Consider the following 21,619-nt stretch of genomic DNA (forward strand, 5'->3'; position numbering starts at 1 on the left):
AGAAAGGGACAACCAACCAATATCATTCACAGTGTTCTAGAAGTGGAATAGATAGAAAGATGTTTGACTAAGGACAGCTCTTGTTTATCTCCCTGATCCTGTTCAGTGATTGGCCAAGCAGAAAGGATATTATACATACTTGCTACTAAGATATTGCTGCTAGAAAAAAGAAGCAGCTTTCCATTTCTTTTATTTCCTTCCCAAATAGATACTTGATAACAAGACAAAGGGTTACCACTAACATAGTTCATTATACTTTGAGGGCTAAGACTAGTCTAGGAGGAAATGTTCCATTTCAGGAAAATAAGATTAATCCAAAATAGGCACAAATCAGTTTTTGCATTTACAATGTCTGTGAATGCAAGTAAACACAAATATTATTAAGCAAACATCTGTTCATACCACTTAATGAATTTCAGTACTGAAATATGAAAGCATTATGTTTTAACATTCAATGTTCTGGACATTATATAATTATTAGAAGTATTTGCTGGCCAATATGACAACATGCTAATACTTTTAAGGTATAAAGCACAATCTTCCATCCAATCTTTCTATCTATACCACTTCTAGAACACTATGAATAATATTGGTTGGTAAATTAGTAGTAAACCTAGTATATGATAAAAACGCTGTTTCCTTGGCACACCATCATTTCAGTGAGATTTTTGACAAATAAAGAATGAAAACTCAAAGCCTGAATTATGTTGATACAATTATGAATCTTCCTTACCTGGAGCTGTTTCTTAACACGTTCATTTTTCTGTGTTTCTGTTACCCGTTCTTCCTCACTCCTGTGATTCATGACACCATCAGAAGACAGTTCTGCACTAGCTTCAGCATTGTTCTCATCATGTTCATCGTGTTCATTCTCTGTTGGAGGAATAACTGGTGGGGGAGGAGGTGGAGGAGGAGCAGACATCACAGATTTCAGTTCTTCTTTGGTCTTTTCCAAGTCCTCTTGAGCTGCAAAAGCCTAAATATAGTAAACAATACTTATCATCTTTGAAAATGATTTATGAATAGTCAGAAAAATAAAAATAACTATTTGAGATGTTTTCAGACACATGGAAACTGTCCTTTATAAATGATATGACTGGTTTATGCACTGAACATTGTCAAATAGCAATACAGGGTAAAAAAACATGTCTCAAAACCAGTGGTACAAGTCCAGCTATTTCCAGCAGTAGACAAGAGAAGAGTGAGAGAATAGGGTAGTCATGCCAATAGCTTTCAAACTTTCCTAGCCTCCTGAAATTTGAAGGTCAGGGACTTTCCAAGTCAAACGTAATGTCTTCGAATTTTGTATTCAACCAGAACTTGTAAGAAACTGTTCGATCACTTTTTGAACCTGTGCACACAATTACTATTCACATCCCATAGCTAATTGCAGATTTTATGAAGAAATACTTTGTTTCAAACTGCTGTCTAGTTGCATTTGATGTGCCTTTGTTACTGCGCTCATTCATCTTTTCACCACCACTCACAATTTCATACATCTCCCTCATGAGGTGCTTTCTTTTCCTACATGAAGCTCCAGTCTATTTCATCACCATACGTGAGGAAGCCATTTAAAATCTTTGACCATACCTTTGTGATGAGAGCTTCCCCCCCCTCCCCCTTCATGACTATTTAAGAAATGAGGTAAATAGAAACATAGGCTGGTTTCAGTAGACTGGATAGCAAAAACCTTTAAGAAACGCTTCTCTAAAGCCTACGGGAAATAGAGATTCAACCCTATGGACTTCCAGTGGGATTTCTGCACTCATCTCCCTTAGTTTCTTTGAAGTTTTGACTTCACACAAGATGAGCTCATTACTTTGTGCTGCCATTCTGATGCTTCCTCTTCTTTCTTTTTCTTGGCCTCCTCTAGAAGTGCAATCTTGGCAGTGAATTCGGCAAGTTCTGCTGCCTGAAAAAGAAAAAAATGAAGTGGAAGTTTTAATTTGGTATCATTTTTGGCTCTGCAGTGGAAGAAAGTAGAGTCTCTGCTGTGATTCGACTTGAAAAGAGTTAGTTACCATCCATCACTTCTCTGCTAAAAATAGAAATTTTAAGCATACATTACAGGGAATGATGAATCAGTACTCTTGCCTGATGGAATTAAGTCCAGAAAAAAAAAAAAAAAAAATCTCCCAGCAAGCTTTGGAAGTGCAGAAAAAAGCAAGCTGTAGTTACAAAGTAGCGTTTGGGGCTGTCTCAGTTCAATACAACCTTAATGGTTTCACCAATAGGATTATGATTCTGGATCATAATGTCAGTACTATTAAGCTAAATCTTGCCTTCAGAATTGTGGGCTAAGTTTAATGAAGATCAAAAGTTGTTTTATAGTTGAGAAATCATTATTTCTACTATTTTTGTGTCTTTCTCAGTTGTTATGCACAACTCCTGAATTACAAGTAGTCCAGCACAGACTGTGAGAAGATATTGTAAATGTTGGAAACAGAGAGGGGGGGGGGGACACCAAAACAACAAACAACAACAAACCACAGTGTCACTAACTCCCCAACACCACCATCAAACTTCAGAACAGACCTGCCTCAGAGAACAGGTTTCCCAGGGGACTGCAGAAAGAAGCTACTCTTGTTCTCAGCTGGATAAGCCTGACACTATTAGAAAGAGAATGTAGTGAGTGTTGTCAATTTGAAATGGCTACTTCATCATTTAATTTCCTATAGCTCCAGAGTTTTATTTTATTCTTGCAAGTAGTAGCAAATCTAATACAGTTTTCTATAAGAGTTCCCACAACAATCTGTAACAGTACTTCACATACTTCTATGTGCGTTTCAACAATTTGACAAAACAGATATAACCAAGAATAAAGGATTCATTTTCAACTATCTTTTTTCAATTTGTTTCAAAACAGCGTTAAAGCTTCTTACTAGTTGCTCCTGGTTCTTCATTTGATCAGCTGCCTGCTTGGCTAGAGCAGCTTTAGCTTCTTCAGCTGCTCGACGCTCTTTTTCCAGGCGCTCTGCTTCCTCTTTTGCACGCTTTCGTTCTTGATCCAGTTCTAGAGCTCTTCTAGTCTGTTCCTCTAGCTCTGCCAAAATAAGTTTGGACACAAAATATTACTGCCTAGGTCTTGCTCATATGTAACACAGGTAACAGCTGTAACATGCTCAAAATAAAGTAACCTAGAAAGCTGGCAAAGATTTACAAGGCTGCCTCAAGCTAAGAGGAGCTGTTGAGCATGTTACCTGAAGCTATGCTCTGTGTCTGATTTCCGCCCCCCCTCCTTTAAGACACACTTTTGGATATACTTTATCTCACCTGACAGTTCTGACAGCCCAGTGCTTCAGAAAATTATCACCTCACTGATAAAACTAAACACCTAAATACATGTACATATATATATGCACATATACCCTCACTGTTACTATTGAGAACATTATATATACATTAAATCACACTCTCTTACAGTAAAAAAGCAAGAAACTCTTCTACTCTACTGAAATGCCTGACAAAGATTCCTTAATTGCAACAGACAATTCAGGTGTGTGCTTCCAGCAAAATGACCTAAGAAACACTGGATGTGTCAGAAAAATTCTCTGTAGAACAGAGCCAAAAAGATGCAAACAAGAAAATTTCAAATCAAGGGAAGGATAATAGTTGTCTACCTCCCTGGCTAGCAAAATATTGCAGACTAAAGGGCAGAACCCTAAGTGAAATAGGAAGAAGTAATAATCTACCAGTATTGCAAGGTAAAATTTGTACAGGCAAAAAATACACTCCTCTGATCTGCAAAATGAAGTTACTATGAAAAAAGTCCTTCTGAAGCTCCTTGTTGATTCTAATGATAAAATTTCCATTATGTTTTTGTGTAGGCATTGCTACCGTAGATTCCTTCACCCAAAAATCTAAATAACTGCTCAGTTATTGGGATGATCCATTTGCCCTTCATATGCTTTAACACTAAAAAAGCATCTCCCCAGGTATGCTGACACATCTGTAATATTTGCACTTGTAGCTTTAAGTAGGTCTCATGTAACCAATATTCTTCAGTTGTTTTCCCAGGCCTACTACCTCAGTTATAAAATTAAATGAACAGCATTACAAGTATGTGGAGTTGTACAAATGGAGTACTTAAATTATATAAATGCATAAGTATTAAAAAACATTACTCAAACAAAATCTTCCAGCGAAGATAGAGGACACAACTACCAAGACAACTACAGAACGCAGATATCATTTATATAAACACTTTTCCATATATGAATAGAAGGCTAACAAGACCAGCAACACATGAACATTATGCATTGCATCAGAAATTAGGCTATATTGTTTACAAAAGTTACGAGAAAGTGTACATTGTTAAACCTTTAGAATCACCCTGACATCCTTTTGTCCTCGGCTATATAGCTCTCCCTTAAACAATTCCAGGGCACGGTTTGTGTATTAGCTGTCTGGATGAGTCCAAGCTATTCTACACTGAAAGACTCAAAAATGCGGGGATAGAGCTGGAGAACAGTGTCAAGCGTATGTAATTTATTTGTATAGATTTAGTCAGTGATTCCCTGTACCGTTCCTGAAGCCAACAGTTACGAACAGAAGAGAGAAGCAGAACTTTTATGAATACAAACCAAACCTGAAGCAAAAAAATAACATGGAGGGGAGGGACTAGAAAATAGTGGAGGCAGGGAATCTATGGAGTGGTTCAACACCAAAAACTGATTGGTGAAACTACTAAAATCTACTAAAATTAGATGAGATTTTAATTTTAAAAATCTCAAATATTACAAGGGAATAGGAAAATGAAGGAACAACGAATTTCCAAATGAAAAGCTCAATTCCACAAAATCCTAGAGGAAGTATTTTGAAACTTCCTCTCTAATTTCCCTGCTCTCTCCAACTCCAGGTCGTCAGCACTTTAAGCATTTCGTAATTCTGAGTTGAACAGCATATGCATTGATTTCCTTTTTATTAAAGAAACTGAAACTTTTGCTATATTAGGAATTGGTTTTACATTACAAATATACACACATATGCACGCACACCATCTTTTAACTCTTAACACTGAAAAAGAATCTCTCAAATAATACAGCACTAAATTCTTGTTATTACTAGGAAAATAAATTTTTAAAAAAACCAAACCAAAACAACAAGAAAGCCCCCACATACAAAGAGAATTGAGGAACTGAACTACCCAGCTGAACTAAGCATTGCCACCAGATATAAGTAATCCAGGACCAGTAAGAGCTCACCTTTCTGAGCTTTCATTGTTTGCTCCTCAATTTGCCTTAAGCGTTCCATTAATTCTTCCTTTTCACGCTCTATTCTTTCCTTTTCCTTTTCTGCTATCTCCCTTTTCTTCTTCTCATTTTCTAATTGTGCCCTAAGAAAAAAAAATAGTAAAAGGTTTTTTTAACCTCAGATTAAATTCTACTCTAAGGATGCTGGCATCTTACTTTTCAGTTTACTCAGCTAGCAGAGAAGCACGTAATTTTAAACGTTTCAAATCCAGTTTACAATGCAAGAAGCACCAAGTTTCTGTTTCAAAAGACTGTACATTGAAACAATTTATGAACAGATTTGATTAGCAACCTTGGTTATGGTTCAACCAGGTAAATCCAGAATTATACCTGCATTTGAGACACAGCTGATGTTTCATCTGGGCTAGAAATGGCAACAGTATTTTTTAAATATACAATAGGTAAGGCATGACATTCTTCACTGAACTTGCTTTAAAGGTTCACCTGAAGAGTATAAAATTCTCTAAGGATCACGCAACAGAAAGTTAAGACTGTTTCACAAAAACATGATGAGAAACAACAGTACAGCTACTATTACTATGCTGAAAGCTCAAAAAAGATACGGCTTTCTATTACGACAAGTGAGCCATGCCAACCCACAAACCTGCTTACATACTACAGAAAGAAAAGCAGCTCTCTCTTCTAGAATGCCAAGATGTCTGATATTCTATGACTTAGTTTTCTTAAAAGGGTAGAAGAATTTTTTCTGTTTCATGGAAGTTTGTTAATTACCTTTCCAATTGTTTCTGATGTTTCTCCTCTCTAGCTTGGGCCTTCATCTGTTGCACTTCAATTGTATCAGGTTTCCTCCTCCTCATGTACAATTCATGATTTCCCATACACAGTGCCAAAATTCGCTTGTTAATTCTCAGACGGGGTGCATAAAAAACAAAATCCTAGCAAAAATAGCATATACATTAATCTGAAAATACAGTTGTGACAAAACTCAAAGCGTTATTGCATGCTTGTACTTGTTAAATTTAAACTTACAAGTATTTGACATTCATCCTCTGAGCCACCCAACATCAAAATCTATAAGTCTAGTTACTGTCAGGAACTTGCAACATAAATTCAGTTACACCTCGATTCCTCCATGTAGAGGTTAGCTATTTTGCACAAAATTATTTATTTAATCTTCTAAAAAAGTGAGACTATACTCTACTTTATTTCTGAAGAGTTTTGACCTAGAAAGTCTCATGAAATGTGCTGCTGTAATACAAAATAAAATAAAAAAGAAAAACAGAGGTGGGGAGCCAGAGGATTTAACATCTGACATCATGGCTTTTCAACACATCACAAAATATTAGTTGACTTAAATTAAAAGAAGAAGAAACCTTAAGAGTATCAACCAGAATGAAAAGACCAAAAAAATAAACATACTGTACTTCAAAATTTCCTTCTGATTACTGACTATTCTACCAACAAGAATAATTAATGTCACAAAATATTTACTAATGCCATAATGCCAGAGCAAGTCCCTGCAGGCTTAAATCTCTTCATTTACAAAGGCATACTATTCTACACACTACTTACAGGGGCCTTTTTGTCAATTGGCTTTATGACAAATTTTTTGTCATTAAAAGAGATGTTTCTTATTTCACTCCAAGGAAAACCAATCTTGGGTGTCAGCCTTCAAAGAGAAAGAGTTCTCATTAGAAGCAGCAAAGATGTGAATTTTATTTATGTCCACTAAGCCTTAACTCTGTACTATTTTCACTAGCAAACTTTGTTACATTTACAAAACATAACAACAGTTCAAGCATATTTTGGCAGACAGTTTTATTTTTTGTACATGTTTCCATCAAATGAATAAATTACACGGCACTGTAACAGAAGGAATTTCTACTGGTGACTTATTCTACTACCATGAAATAGATTCTAAACATCACAATCACGTACTGATTCTTTATAAGCTATTGATAATTCTGTTTTCAGTGAAAAGCAAAACTATTTAAATTTGAGTAAAGTCTGACATTTCAAAGATTGAAATTAAATTAGCCTTCAGCAATGTTGTACTTCAATTTAACTCGGATGTTGTATGTGTTCTTACATTTCCAAATTTCAAGTAAATTTCCCTTGTATCTTAAGTAAAATAAATTCAGTTCAGAAACTGTTAAAATGTTATGCACCAACAGCACAAGTTAGTTTTTTCTCTCCATGACCACAGAAATCTTTTTTCAATTCATATTATCTTATCTACAAGCATAAGAAAAATTATTTGATTGTAAACTATCAGGAGTTAGAAAATACTAAAGACTGGATGATGGTTCAATCTGATCTGAACATTTTCTGAGTATTTCCTTCTTTCAGGAGTTATATTGCCATCTAATGGCAATTAAGGCTTACAGAATTTTGTTACAGAGTATATACATCGAAGAGCATTATGTTCCAGTTTAGTTGACAGCTGTTATCTGGGGTTCGACACATCATGTTTAACATCAGATCACTGTGAAAGGACTGCTGATATCAGATACTACTACCAAATGCTTGGAAAGAGAAACAAGAGAATAAGTCTGTTCTGTTTTCAGATTCTTCAAATTCTGTACATCTCAGCTTTCTCTTCAAGTAGGACAGAATATTTGATCTCTATCAGGACACAAGATTCATCGATTTTCTTTGATGTCTAAAAGGTTTCACTTTTAGATACCAAAGTTTTTCATGCTCTAACAGCTATAATTCTAGTCTCTGCTCTTACAAAATGTTTCTCATTAAACATGTTGCCCAGCTTCTCAATGTCCTTTTTGTCCTGACTGAAGAGGAAGTCCTGAGGGAATGAAAAGTACAGAAAGAAACCATATAAAGATGGTCTAGCTATCATATATCCATATTAAGCGACATAAATTTAAGTTTCCACCGAACTGCTTTTCCTTTCCCTTCTTTTGCATCCCTATTTAAACTTCAAAATGAAAACGTTCTGGCAGTTAACATCTATCTCTTTCTTCTACATAGATTAGAAGGCCTTTGAGAACCTGTTTTGCTAGATGATACTGAACAAACAAAAAGGTGGTTTTCGTATAATCTCAGATAGGATCTCCTAGGACAGAACTGAAAAAATTAGTATTAGCCACTTACTTATCATCATGCTCATAAATATTCAGACCCAAAGCATCAACTCCTAGCCACAATTCAGTTCCTTTTTTATTCTTTATTTCAAAATAGTTGACTCCATACATTTCCAAGTCTTGTGCTATCTTAAGGTATTCCATCATAGAATCTTCCCTGATGAAAGAAGAAAAAAAAGTCATAGTGTAAACCAATCAAAAGTACATTGTAAGAATAAGGGAATTGCAGAATAACTAATTAGTGTTAAAAATTTAGTTGACTCAGGTACTTGTAGAGGTCTACACCCTAATACTCAAATAACAGTCCAATCATTGCACTTTGTCTTTTCACCCTGGGAGATAAGGAAATACTAAATATATTTTAGAGGCAAGCAACTGTGGACAAAGGCAGTTGACAACCTTACCAGAAATTCTGTAGGTAAGCCAATAACCTAACTGGAAACTCAAGCCTAACTGAAGCTTTCATGGAAGATTTTGATAATCACCTAACCTGGTTGGAATAAAAGAAAGCAGTTTCCAAACAAATATGCCACCTCCCAAAATACAACCTAATAATAAGAACCACCCCTTAGAGGTCTTGGAACATCTTTTACATAATTACCTTAACATTCCCCTGTGCTCTTCATGCCAGTTCTGTATCCTTTCTTCCCACTGTTCTTTTGTCAGTTTGTGCTGTTCTAACACACTGTGAATAGAAGTTGTTGATATTATACGACACCGACAATCAATTTAACTTCAAAGATTTAAAAATAAGTTTGGTTATGCAGCATAACATAAGCTTTGATTGAATAAACTTAAACATGATTTCCTATACACTGCTCACCTTTTTAAACCAAATAGACACAGAAACTCTGTATTTCAACAAACACACTTTTAAAACAGTGTGAAATCACTTCTTTTTTCATGGTATTTATACTCTAGAATATAGAAGTCACACCATGGCATACCTCAACTTTCAGTAAAGTTGTAAAATGTAATGTTTGGAACACCTGAAAATGCAGAGCTATAAAATCCTCATGTTATAAGGCTGCAAATTAATCTCCAGGTATGCAGAGATACACTCAAGCTTTCATTCTACTGTCATTTGAAAGAAAAAGTAACATATTCAGACAAGCTAGCTGTCTAGTTTGTTGGGTGCTCGGGGCTTTTTTTTTTTGTTTGGTTGTTTTTTTGGCCTTTTTTGGGGGGGGGGGGGGGGTGTTTAAATAAATAAAATCAATAGTGAAGCAGTTTCAGAAAGCTATGAGGTTTATCTACAGGAGGCTGCAATGATGGCATTATATTTTGACCTACTAGAATTTTCAGTATTACTGTAATATACTGTAGTATTGCAGTAAGAAATCAAATACATGTAACTTTAATATGTTTTTATTCCAGTCACCTAGCATTTAAAAAATTTCTAGAGAAATTCTTCCAAAGCACAATTTAAAAAATAAAACAAACAAACAAAAAAAAAAAAAAACAAAACCAAAAAACTGCAAGATGATGTTACTACAAAAGTCAGAACAGTTGTTTTCCTTCCTTTCTCTTTATTCAGGAAAGTAAGGTTTTACTACTTTTCCCTACATTTTTATGAAAGTACAATAATGAATAGACTAAGTGATGCAGAAGATACTAATGCAGTGTTTCTTCTGTTACAGAATCTTTGTCACTCGATTTGCTATTCCGCCCTGTATTTAGTGAAATGCACTTTTCAGTGGCAGCTGTAACACATTTTGCTTAGTGTGCATCCCTATCAACAGGCTTTCTTCCTCAAAACTGAGACAGAGATTTTAGTTTTTGCATCTGCATGAAGCTGACATGTTCAAAGCTAAATGACAGAAAACCATGAAATGACAGCACATCCTTTCTGTTTGTTTTCTCATCTTTAGTCTTGAATGTAAGTATAAGCCTAAATATAACCCTTAGGGAAGCCTGCACCTGAACGTACAAAGTAGAACAGCCTGCTTTGGCTGTAATAATCTAAAAGCATACTGACAGTCATTTACAAATACCGATTACATAAAAAAGTTAATTCAAAGTCTTCTAGGACAGTGTTAATTTATTAAAGAAGTTCTGTAATTAAATCAGGCCTGATTTTTACATTGTGATATTTACACTGAGAGGTCCAGCATTATCTCTTCTACCCCTCCAGCAGATATTCACAAAAAGTTCAAAAGCTTTCATAGCAGTATAATATAAAGCTAACAACTAAAAAAATAAAGGACAAAACAGGATATTGCAAAATATACTATCCCAGGATAATGTAACACAAGTGCCCACCCGAAAATAAAAGTCCTGCACCCAAGCTATTCTTCACAGAATCACAGAATGGCTGAGGCTGTAAGTGACCTCTGGAGGTCATCCTGTCCACCCCTCTGCTCAAGCAGGGTCACCTACAGCCAGTTGTCCAGGACCATGTCTACACAGCTTTTGAATATCTCTAAGGAGGAAGATTCCACAAGCTCTCTAAGCAACCCGTGCCAGCGCTCAGTCACCCTCATGGTGACCTGTGCTTTCTTGGGCTTTACAAATTAAGTTAAATTTCTACTTCTACAGAAATTCTTCGCACTTTCTTCTTTTTGAATTTAACTTGAAAGATATAAGGCAATGGGCACAAGTGAATTACACTTGAACTCAATTTTCTACTTTATTTCTTTGCTTTGAAGGTGGTCAAACACTACAACAGGTTGCCCAAAGAGGTTGCAGAGTGCTCATGCTTGGAAAGATTCAAAACCCAACCGGAAAAGGCCTTGAGCAACCTGCTGTAATTAGCATATTTCAGTTGGAAGGGACCTACAATGATTATCTAAGTCCGACTGCCTGACCACTTCAAGGCTGAACAAAAGTTAGAGCATGTCATTAAGGGCATTGTCCAAATGCCTCAAACACTGACAAGGTTGGGGCATTGACCACCTCTCTAGGGGACTCGACTCTGAGCAGGGGGACTGGACTAGATGATCTTCAGAGCTCCTCTTCCAACCTCAAATGATTCTGTGTTTCTATGATATCCTCAAAGCTGGCAACATCTTTGGCAACAGCCATCTTGTCATTTGATCTCCTCCAGTCTCTCTTCACATGCTGCTGCTGAAACATCACTAGCAACAGAGTACCTCAGCAAGAACTTGAGGCCTTGTTGCTACCCAGCTCACAGTTTTGAGCCAAGAAACATGCAGTAGTTTTGACAGGTGAACATTAAGACTCAATAATTAACAGGAACTGCAAATCTTGTCTCACCTTTTCCAGTAAAATTTTGCAAAGCTAGTCTACTTTGGGAAACAAGTATTTTTGACATTATATTGTATTTGGTTCTGAAGTATTTTTATGATGTACTTGTTAGTTTTCTGGAAAATCCAGTGACAGGAGGCGACACAGGAATAATTGTGTTAGAACGAATACAAAAGCTATGTGCTCACTCAGTGCAGACTGGCACACGACTGGTTAAAAGCATATGCCAGAAAAGCATCTGAACATTTGTCTACTGAAAAGGAGCATCTGAAGTATTTGAATCTGCATCGTACACAACCACTCCAGTGTTCACAGGCTGTCATCGTAACTGAGCAAAACCCAAGATTTGTGAATAAACACATTCAGTAATGACAGTTTTACTGGTTCTACATCTCCCTGCCTTCCTAACAAAGGGTATTTTTCTAGACATGGATATAGACTTCACTGTCGCAAGAAGCAAGCAAACAGCCAAAACCAAACTCTTAGCCAGGATTTTTAAAAATCTGAAACATTTTAGAAATATTTCTTTAAATACTTCACCACAGTCCTTTGAAATGCTTTTTTGCTTGCTAGAAAATTCTCAAGCTTAGTTACACTAATCAGCGAGTTTCCACTTTTACTTTTCAAATAAGAGACACAAAGCATACGACTTTTAAAGAAACCTCAAATTATTCCATGGCTGTCATTTCTTTGAGGATGCATTAATGTTACATATTCAGTAAGCACGCATTTGTCCACAATACATCACTATGGATTCATCTACAATAACAAAACTGTCTAACATTGTACATTTGTGTTGCAATGCTTCTCTAGCTGCCAAAACATGACAGGAGCATGGTTTCAGTTGCATAAAGAAACAGAACTATAATCTTGGTGCTTGCTGTTCATAACCAATTAGATGAGTTACTAATACAAAAAAGTTTGTACTCATCAGCAGTGGCAACAATTTAGATTTTAAATTTTCTGTCCAGGCTAGCATGTGTCTGCAATATATTTCATTTGCAATACACTTCATAATTATTTTCAGGAAATAAATATCATTTAAATGTACAAAAACATCAAGAACTGTAGAAAAGGAGTGAGTATCAAATTAATCTCAGTGACCTCTATATTAGAATATTTTGATTTTAATTTAGCAGGAGCAAGCGTCCAGGAATATTAGATCATTTCTGGAGTACTTTGGAAATTCGTTCAACTAAATCTGTTTAGATGGTTTTGGACAGGACAGAAAATAGGTCTCAAGAAAGTCACGGTTGTGACACTTCTTTTATTGTGCTGGGTTTCTGTGGCACTGGTTTTTTTTTTTGGTCGCTGGGGAGGGGCCTACAACAGTGACCCCTCTGAGAAGCTTCTCACAAACTCCCCTGGGCTCCAAGTCGGACCCACCTAGGGCTGGGGCCGAGCCAATCAACTGCACCTCTGTGAGAACGTATTTAAGAAGGGGAACCTGAGAGAGGGTTGGGACTTGGAGGAGGAGTTGTGAGAAAGACTGACACGAAGGAAGGAGAAGGACGTGGAGGAGGTGCACTGGAGCAGAGACCCCCATATCCCGTGGTGAGACGGCAGAGCTGGCCACACACGGAGGTCCATGGTGGAGTTGAAGCCAACCTGAAGCCTGTGGAGAAGCCCAAGCCAGGACGGGCGTCTACACTTAAAGGAGGCCGGGACCCTGAGGGGAGAAGCGGCCCCCACTGTTGTGGTTCAGCACTGGGAGGACTGGAACACACGGGGGGGACCCACGCCGGGGCAGCACCGGAACGGCTGCGGCCCGTGGGGGGGACTCACGCTGGAGAAGGTTCGTGTAGGACTGTCTGCAGTGAGAGGGGGGGCACGGGGAGCCGGGGAGGGATGTGCAGCGCTCACCCCACCTCCCGAGAAGGAGGGAGCAGGAGCTGACTGTAACCCCCATCCCTGCCCCTGCGCTGCTGGGGGAGGAGGGGGAGAGATCTGGAGCAGAGCTGAGCTGAGGAAGAAAGCAGGAGTGAGGGGAGGTGGTTTTGGATGTGGTGGTGCTTCTCACTGTCCCACCTTGTCTGTTAAGTGTTGTCTTTGTTAGCATTTGAATTAAAGTGATGTTTTCCTTTCTTCCCCTAATGAGTCTGTCTTCTGCCTGTAACCATAATGGGCGAGTGACTCCTCCCAGTTCTTAGGTGGATTCCTTGAGCCATTCCTGTTCCTATATTCTCCCCCCCCAATCTCTGCAATGAGGGAGAGAGTGAGCGAGCGGCTTAGTGGTGCTCAATTGCCCTCTGGGCCTAAACCACGACAGTTATTTGAAGTCTAAATTAGGATCTCTACATTTTACTAGCAAAACATGCACTCTTAAAAAAAACTACCATTAGCACACATTATCAATATTTTAATTATTAAAAATGTGCTGTAATTAAGTTTATATGCAGCAGATGACGCAAACACAGTCGCACTTACCGCTGAGGGAGAAGTCTGTCATTGGCTAGGTAGCCTAGTTTATGTATCTCCTTACTGTAATCGCCATACTTGGATTGGACAGCATAAGAAGCCAGAAGAACCGCAGTTTCTGGTGGGCAATATATTTCATCATTTAATATCGCTTCTTTGACTTGCAGGAAGAAAAGTCTCTGAGTTATTTCCTGAATTAATTCTTCAGATACATCCTCTGGAAAAAACTTGGCCCTGAACTTAAACTGCAAAGGATTTTCTTTCCTTACATCTTGCTGTGTTACCTGAGGGAGAGGAATAAAGGAAAAGTAGAAAGGGTACTAAACGGTAAATTAAACATAATTAACTTCCTAGTCATGAACTCTTTAGCTCCTCTACACTAAAATCCAGTGCCTCCTGACAAGCCCACTATGGAACTCACTAAAGGTTCACATGGCACTGAATCAAGTACACCAATTTGGAAAAATCAGACAATTTTTAAATACTACTCAAAGCCTGTTTAAGAGGATTTTTTTGTAGGCTTGTGTGAATTTCTAATTATCACAATAAAAATCTGGAAAAAAGAAGTTGCAATACATATTCTAAAAAAATAAATCAAAACTATATCCAAGCATGAATTCCAGGAAGTAACAAATTAGGATCTAACAAGTTTTCTTTAGCAAGAACAACAGCACATTTCTTCAATGTAAGTGTAAACTTGGATTCTTTTATAAGTGTTTGAAGAATTGAACTAAACCCATGTGTTTTGTTCCTGTGCAAAAAACATAATTCCATTAATCACATTATTTTTCTAGAATGGATAAGCCTTATAATCATGATTTCTGCAAAGAGATCAGACACGGTCATCTTATGTTCTTAAGTAAGTCTCTACTTAAAAATTAGGTTTTGTTGAAATTTGATGTAGAATTTTCCATTTCATTTGGGCTCAGCTTTCAGCACTGATTACGACTAAAGCAAAAACATTCAAATTTAAACTTTAACATCAAATAATACAGTGATTGTTAAAAGGTACATTCATAACAAAATAAATCTCATGCATGACAATTCCTCAAGCACTTTTAAAACACGTTTAATTTTATGTTCACTAGTACTCCCTCTAGAACTTCATTACACACAAAATGATGCATGTTTGCTTGACTTGTAGGAAGTACCAAAAACCGTAAATATAATGCAACTATTTAATCACGAACATAAGGCAGCATAAGTACTATATTCAACATTTCAGACGTAAATTTTACAATCTACCTACTAGATACCTAAGCATACGTTTAGGAGCTTATTATTAGTGCCTTCTTTAAAGATCTGTAGCTGTGCACATGCAAATTCCTGAAACTCAAATACTTCACACACACACACACCCCAACTGTAAAACATGCTATATATTTTGCTGCATGAAAACAGGACAATGACATGAATTTCTGTTTTTCTAACGCATGCATCACCATGGTGCTGGAAATACAGAAAACCTTCTCAAATTAAATGTTGATGCAGTTTTGCATATTGTTTCATAACTAGTCAAACTTAACACTGCATTTCATCATTTGCAGTAAATGAAAGGCAACTTTTCAACTAAATTTGAAGACAGCTATATCTCACCTACAACATTAAAGCAGCAAGCCTTATAAAAGTGTATTTCAAACTGTACACTAGCCTGAATATTAGAGAATTGTTACCTTTTTATTTAGCTTCAGCCAAGTTGAGTAGCCTTTGCTGTCCACATACTGTAACCCAAAAAACCAGACTTCACGAAGACCAACAGTTTTCACCACCTAAAGGTAAACGATCCATAATCATCAGTAATCACTACAAAACAGGATGTTTTTAATGGTAATTAAGCAACAGAAATCATCTCAAACTGAAATGTAATCAAGTTTTACAAGACCAAAAAAAATTAAAAGAGGAGCAAAACATCAGTTTCAGGGAAGCATTCACCTCAGTTCTAAACAAACTCATGCTATGTTGCCAAACTACCAACTGGAACGTGCAGCTTACTGCCTACATCAAACTCAGCACCTGAGGAATACAAACACAACCCTAATATTTGAAAGACAGCTGGTAAAACTATGGTAAAGAATACTACTTGTGGACAAGTATGAGGTACTGAGAATGAATTACCTCCTTCAACTATTTTTGAGATCTGATGAGAGTTAATGATAAAAGGGATAAGGATGAACTAGATGATAAACCATGCATGGATTTCCTGTAAGATTTCTGATCAGGTCTACCACCAAAAGCGGCCAAAGAAACAAAATTGTCCTTGAATATAGGAAAGGACTTTTTATGGATATACTAGTTAAAAAGAAAGAAAAAAAACCAAACATTTTACACAACAGACTTGTAGCCTAACCACTAGGGAAGTCCCTCAGGACTTCATATGTGATCTGCAAAAAAGGAAGTGATAAAATCTGCTGTAGAAAACCTTCTATAAAGATCTGGGAATGAACAGTAAAAAGAAAGATGAACCTCAACAGAAGATGATAGTTAATAAAAACAAAATACTGTATGTTAAAGACAACAACTTTAATTATGCAAACAAGGTTCTTGTAAAGGAAAAAAAGCAACAAAGCTGTTATACTACTATACACAGCTACAGTATTCCCAAATCTCTAGTACTACATATGGACTGGTCACATCAACTAAAAAAAAAAAAAGGATGCTGCAGCACTGGAAATGTTTCAGAAACATTGAAAAGAATGATCAATGACATGGAACATATTCTGCATAGCTAAGACAAGAACTAAGGCTACTGGCAGAGAAATGAAGAAAGGAAAAATATATAGATCTATAAAACTTGCATGTCATGTAGAAGAAAAACAGAATGATTATTCATTATTTCTCATCATGTAAGAATTAAGAGTATCAAAAGAAATCATTAGATAGAAGATTCAAAGCAAATAGAAAGCACTTTTACTACACAGAATATAATGAAACTGTGGAACTACCTTGTAAGTTTTTTGCATAGTAAAAGTACATGTGGATTCGGTAAGCAATTAATCAGAAAGGTCCAGCAAAGATTATTAAATAAGTGTAAACTCTGGCTCCAAAAGATCCAGTATGACAGTACTTACGTATGTGCTCAGGTTGGACCATGCTGGCAAGCTGGTTTATTGAAGGCTGTTTTATGGAAGCATTCAGATGCATGTGAAGTAAATAGAATTTTACACTTAGATCCTCCTCCATTTTAAAGTAGTACTATCGGGTTGCAAAATTAAGATTTTGAAAATTAGAAAATGTCACAAGATAGCTGTGCAAACTTACTTCTGATGCCTTGCATATTTGTATTATTAATTAACAATCATTCAGGTGTGCACCTTTTTTCCTCCTCTACCCTTTCACCTTGAAACTCCAAAGCACAGAATGGACAATGTTCATGGATCCAACCTGATTCCTTTAGTGAGCAAAGTTATTTTCTCTAGAATTCCTACATCCTTTACTTTAGAACATAAGAAATGTTAAGAACAAGTTTGTTACCAGTATGGTCCTGAGTTAACATTAATTTTGGAGTCCCAACACAGACATTTCAGACCTGCTGTTTCTTTTGGCACAGATCTATATGATGCTGATCAAACTATTTATGACTTAATCAGATGACTGTGAATGCTCCTTATTTTGCAGCTGTCCAAGTTGAGCCTTTGTACCAGATCAGCTCCCTGAGCTGCAAAAGAAGCCAGAAAGAACTGCAGATGCTCAACAGCTCTGCCCATAAGGCATAAGGAGACAAGTTATGCTTATGCTCACGTCAAAATATTTTGCTCTCACCTGCTAACTACAGCCCTTCAACCAAGAGGAACACTGCACATTATTTAAATACAGACAACTTGTCTACTGCAATGAAGTTACACATGCTTGCAAATCAACACTAAAACCAGCTTAGACATTAGCCTGTTTTACTTCAGACTCCGTAAATAAGGAAGGAACATCATCTATCACTGCCTCTCAGCTCAAAGGAAAGAGAAAAAAAAAATCTGAAACTTTGTACCAATATAAGCACTTACGCACTGCAGTAGCATGATATGAAAAATCAGAAACTTAGAAGTTTGATTCTGACTCAGAAGATTCATTAAGTGGCTTCAGGCAAGTCTTAATCACATCTGTAAAACAGATTTATCCACCATCACATCCTACAACTTGCCTGTTAATAGGCAATAGAATATTCTTGGAAAAGAAAAGCAACCAGAGCAATAGACAGGCTTTGGCAAATCAAAACCTAACATAAAGACAACCTAGCAAGAATTTAATTGAGTCAGCTTCCAAAAGATTGTAAGGGAGACTTCTGAGATATCTGGAAAGGACAGTGGGGCATAACTTGCAATAAAGGAGACAAGCCTCCCATTCTTCCTGAATGTTCACTGCAGTAAACCAGAGGTACTGATGTTCAGTGCTAACACCTTATTGAAAAACAACAAAACAATCCCCACCATTACCACCAGTGTGTGGAAACATGACCCACCACAGGGTTTTTCTTCTCCTATGAAAATTATAAATGCTGAATTTGTTGACTAAAGGAGGACGTATTCCCTCTTGCCCATTCTGACCACTGACAGGATAGACAGGAGGACTAATGATAAATATGTTAAAATAAGAGTAATTTAAAAAAAAAATAGGTTTGTGCAATAAATAAGAACTTTACTAGTTTCACAATGGAAGAGAAAAGAGAAAGCCACAGCTGCCAGATGTTGAATTGTTGTCTGCTATCAGATGAAGATGATGAAAACACACATACGGAATGGAAAACAAACCAACAACTCCAAAAAACACCAGTTAAACTTAAAAGAACCACTGACTTTAAAAAAAATAGGACAAGTTCACCATAAACATAGAGGAGCACTGAACAACAGCTAAATTCATGGCGAAGTTGGTCATTGCTTGCAGAAAATAACAATTCTACTGTCTTGTCCACCATTTCTGCATAAACCCTGAATACCAATCGTCTCAATAACAGTGCTGTTCAATTCTCTTTCTAGAGAGAAACAGCGTAACTTTTGTCTGAAAATTTTATGCTGGTTTTGCCATACAGTTCAGCTCTTGATGTTACTCTGTGGAACTTGCATTTGAATTTAAGATCAGGCTGAAAATGCTTCTCTCCTCACATACAACTATGCTGGTTGATTTTGTTTGACCTAAGAATTTTTCAATATAAACTTCCAGAAGTTGATTGTAAGAGCCGGTGATGTCAAACGCCGCACAGTGAACTGAAGAACAAAGTTGAAGAGAGCATGAAAAATAATTCAGGGCTGTATCTTTGTTCCCTGTTTGTGAATGCCCCAATTTGGATGAACCTGATTACCTGGGCACAAGACATTACACAGCAGAATGTCACCCCACCCAATACTGCATGGCAGAAGATAGCAAAGGCTGGCAAAAGACAAGTAATAGCTTGAGGCTTCTGTGCCATAGAATACCATACTTTTTATTTGATAGTGGTGTTGGTTTGACAAAAAGCAGGACAGCCCCTTTCTTCAAGAAGTCTTTGTAAGAGTCATGAAGCCTATTCCTATGTAGAAGCTGAAGATGCACTGCTACTGATGTTAGAGAAAGGGAAGGGCGCTAGAAGTGTTGAGTCAGTCATTTTAAACAGAATATCATTTGCAATTTTGTTCATCTAAAAGAAAAAGCCCAGTGTTACAAAACAATAAACGTTATCCTTTCGACTTCTATAGTAAGATATTTAATTGACTCAAAGGTCAATGAAAAGTGTAAGTTCTGAAGGCATTCTTTCAATGTGTTACTTTCTCATTACATAGTTTAAACATCTATAGTGAAGTGGACAGAAACAAAAGTTCTACTAGACATAATTGTTGATATAGTTAAACTGGTTTTGAAGAGTAACTTCGAGTATTTCTGCATTTTTAACTAAATGCATACATCTTAGATCTAGACATTGTAACATTTTTTTATTTTTTATGAAGGGAAAAAAACCCAACATATTCCCAAGTTTCTATTCTTAAAATTTTCTAAAACACTCCACAATCTTAATCAAAAATTGTTTCAAGATTCCGATGACTAATGTCACATGAGATGAATGTAAGAACAACCCTTAGGCTGTTTGACTGGTGTACAACAGACACACTATCAAGTGAGAATATGTAGTTCTGATGGGTCTACAATTCATAATAAGCACATTAAAGCCATCACTTATCACTTTTCCACTTAGTCGTCTTTTTTTTTTTTTTAATTTAAATTTCAAACTGGATCATAGGACAATATTACTTTTCTAACATTTAGGAAGTGAAAAAGTATCTACAGCTTCCATTCTTGGAAAAAAAAAAAAGAGATCTTCGCTTTTCTTAATGAACTTTTATTGTCACATCCATTATTAAATACTGAAGGCTACATAAATTTCTCACACGTGTAATTCTAACAATTATATTTCAGTTGCAACTATAATGGGATTAGACATAAAAAATACCATTCATTTCAAAGCAGTTCTATACACGATTCAACTGAAGCCTCACTGTTAACCTATTTACACAGAGCTCTGAATTAAATACATACAATGAGAAGTAATGAGGAAGTTCAAACTGAGAGCATAGCTTAGATAATGTAAGGAAAAACATAATCTATACATGAGAACACTTCCACTTTCTCAGTCTATGCCTTAATACCCACAATAGTTTTATGTGTTTGAACACATACATACCCAGGGACACATATAAGTTACCTGATCAAATAGCTGCTTGCCTGTTGTATTGGGCTGGATGGCAAATTCCAACTCTGCATCCATTGTGGTTACTCTGACATTGATCTACAGAAAATAAAGAAATATTTAAATCACACTGTAACTGTGTAAGGCTTCTGTATACTGTGATTACCCTGTGAAAAACAATATATGGTAAGGAAATTCAACAATCTTATATACACACAGAACACAGCAGATATAAAAATGGTAAATTTGAATCTACAAAAACACTCATCTTTCATGTAGTATAAAAGCATATTCAGGATAATATTTAACACTAGGTTTGAAGGTCAAACCAGGGAACAAAGTTCAAAATCAACTTAATGGGATAGCTGACATGACTACTGAGCACTTAAAGACGACTAAGACACTCAGCTACTGGGCATTATCTTTCAGTGAGTTCCCAAACATGTGCAAAAGAAAAGTCATATACATATCATTTTAAGGTATTTATACTTGGCAATATAAAAAGATAAGCAGCCTCCTGCCCTGCCACTTCTAAAATTAAGAGGGTTAGTGGTCTTCAAGTATATAGGACTAGAGCTTGTATACCTCAGGACAGTGGATTTTTCATCAATGGAAGGAGGAACTATAGAAGTTAGCTCCCCTTAATACTATACCATTTCAATTCCCTTACTACAGACTGAAAAAACACTGCTATTCAAGAAATTTCTTCCTTCTGAAATAGAGGATCATTTTCCAGATGACTCCGGACAGTCACTGTTTTTATTTGTTCTAAAACAAGTAGTCAAAAATTCCAGGAGATATCTGGAAACCTACCTTACTTGGAAGTACAACAGTGTGTACCCATTTCTCTTCAACTGGTACACACAGAAGTGAGAATTTTAATGAAACAGAACAAAGTACTGAATGCCAGTATTGTCTTCTCACTGTTAGAATGGTCCTCCATTCCTGCTGCCAGGGTATCATATTTTATTTATCTTTAGTGAATAGGAATATAAAGTGTTAAAGGTGAAATCTACTTTGCTATAAATGCAAAA

The 21,619-nt window shown here is 36.5% G+C and overlaps 1 protein-coding gene across 1 annotated transcript in view; it reads right to left on the reverse strand.

The window, feature by feature from the left end:
- RDX (radixin) overlaps positions 1-21,619 on the reverse strand; it is a 41,512-nt gene that overhangs the window by 2,711 nt on the left and 17,182 nt on the right. The window contains exons 3-13 of the mRNA XM_042792377.1: positions 20,601-20,684; positions 15,613-15,708; positions 13,949-14,223; positions 8,916-8,999; positions 8,325-8,471; positions 6,786-6,882; positions 5,985-6,148; positions 5,205-5,335; positions 2,883-3,043; positions 1,820-1,912; positions 734-976 (exon numbers count right to left, since the gene is read on the reverse strand). Coding sequence (XP_042648311.1) covers positions 734-976; positions 1,820-1,912; positions 2,883-3,043; positions 5,205-5,335; positions 5,985-6,148; positions 6,786-6,882; positions 8,325-8,471; positions 8,916-8,999; positions 13,949-14,223; positions 15,613-15,708; positions 20,601-20,684 — 1,575 coding nt within the window. The remainder of the gene's footprint in view (positions 1-733; positions 977-1,819; positions 1,913-2,882; positions 3,044-5,204; positions 5,336-5,984; positions 6,149-6,785; positions 6,883-8,324; positions 8,472-8,915; positions 9,000-13,948; positions 14,224-15,612; positions 15,709-20,600; positions 20,685-21,619) is intronic.

The sequence above is a fragment of the Tyto alba genome, unplaced genomic scaffold, assembly GCF_018691265.1.
Source record: "Tyto alba isolate M040663 unplaced genomic scaffold, T.alba_DEE_v4.0 Super-Scaffold_2, whole genome shotgun sequence".
NCBI classification, from domain to species: domain Eukaryota; kingdom Metazoa; phylum Chordata; class Aves; order Strigiformes; family Tytonidae; genus Tyto; species Tyto alba.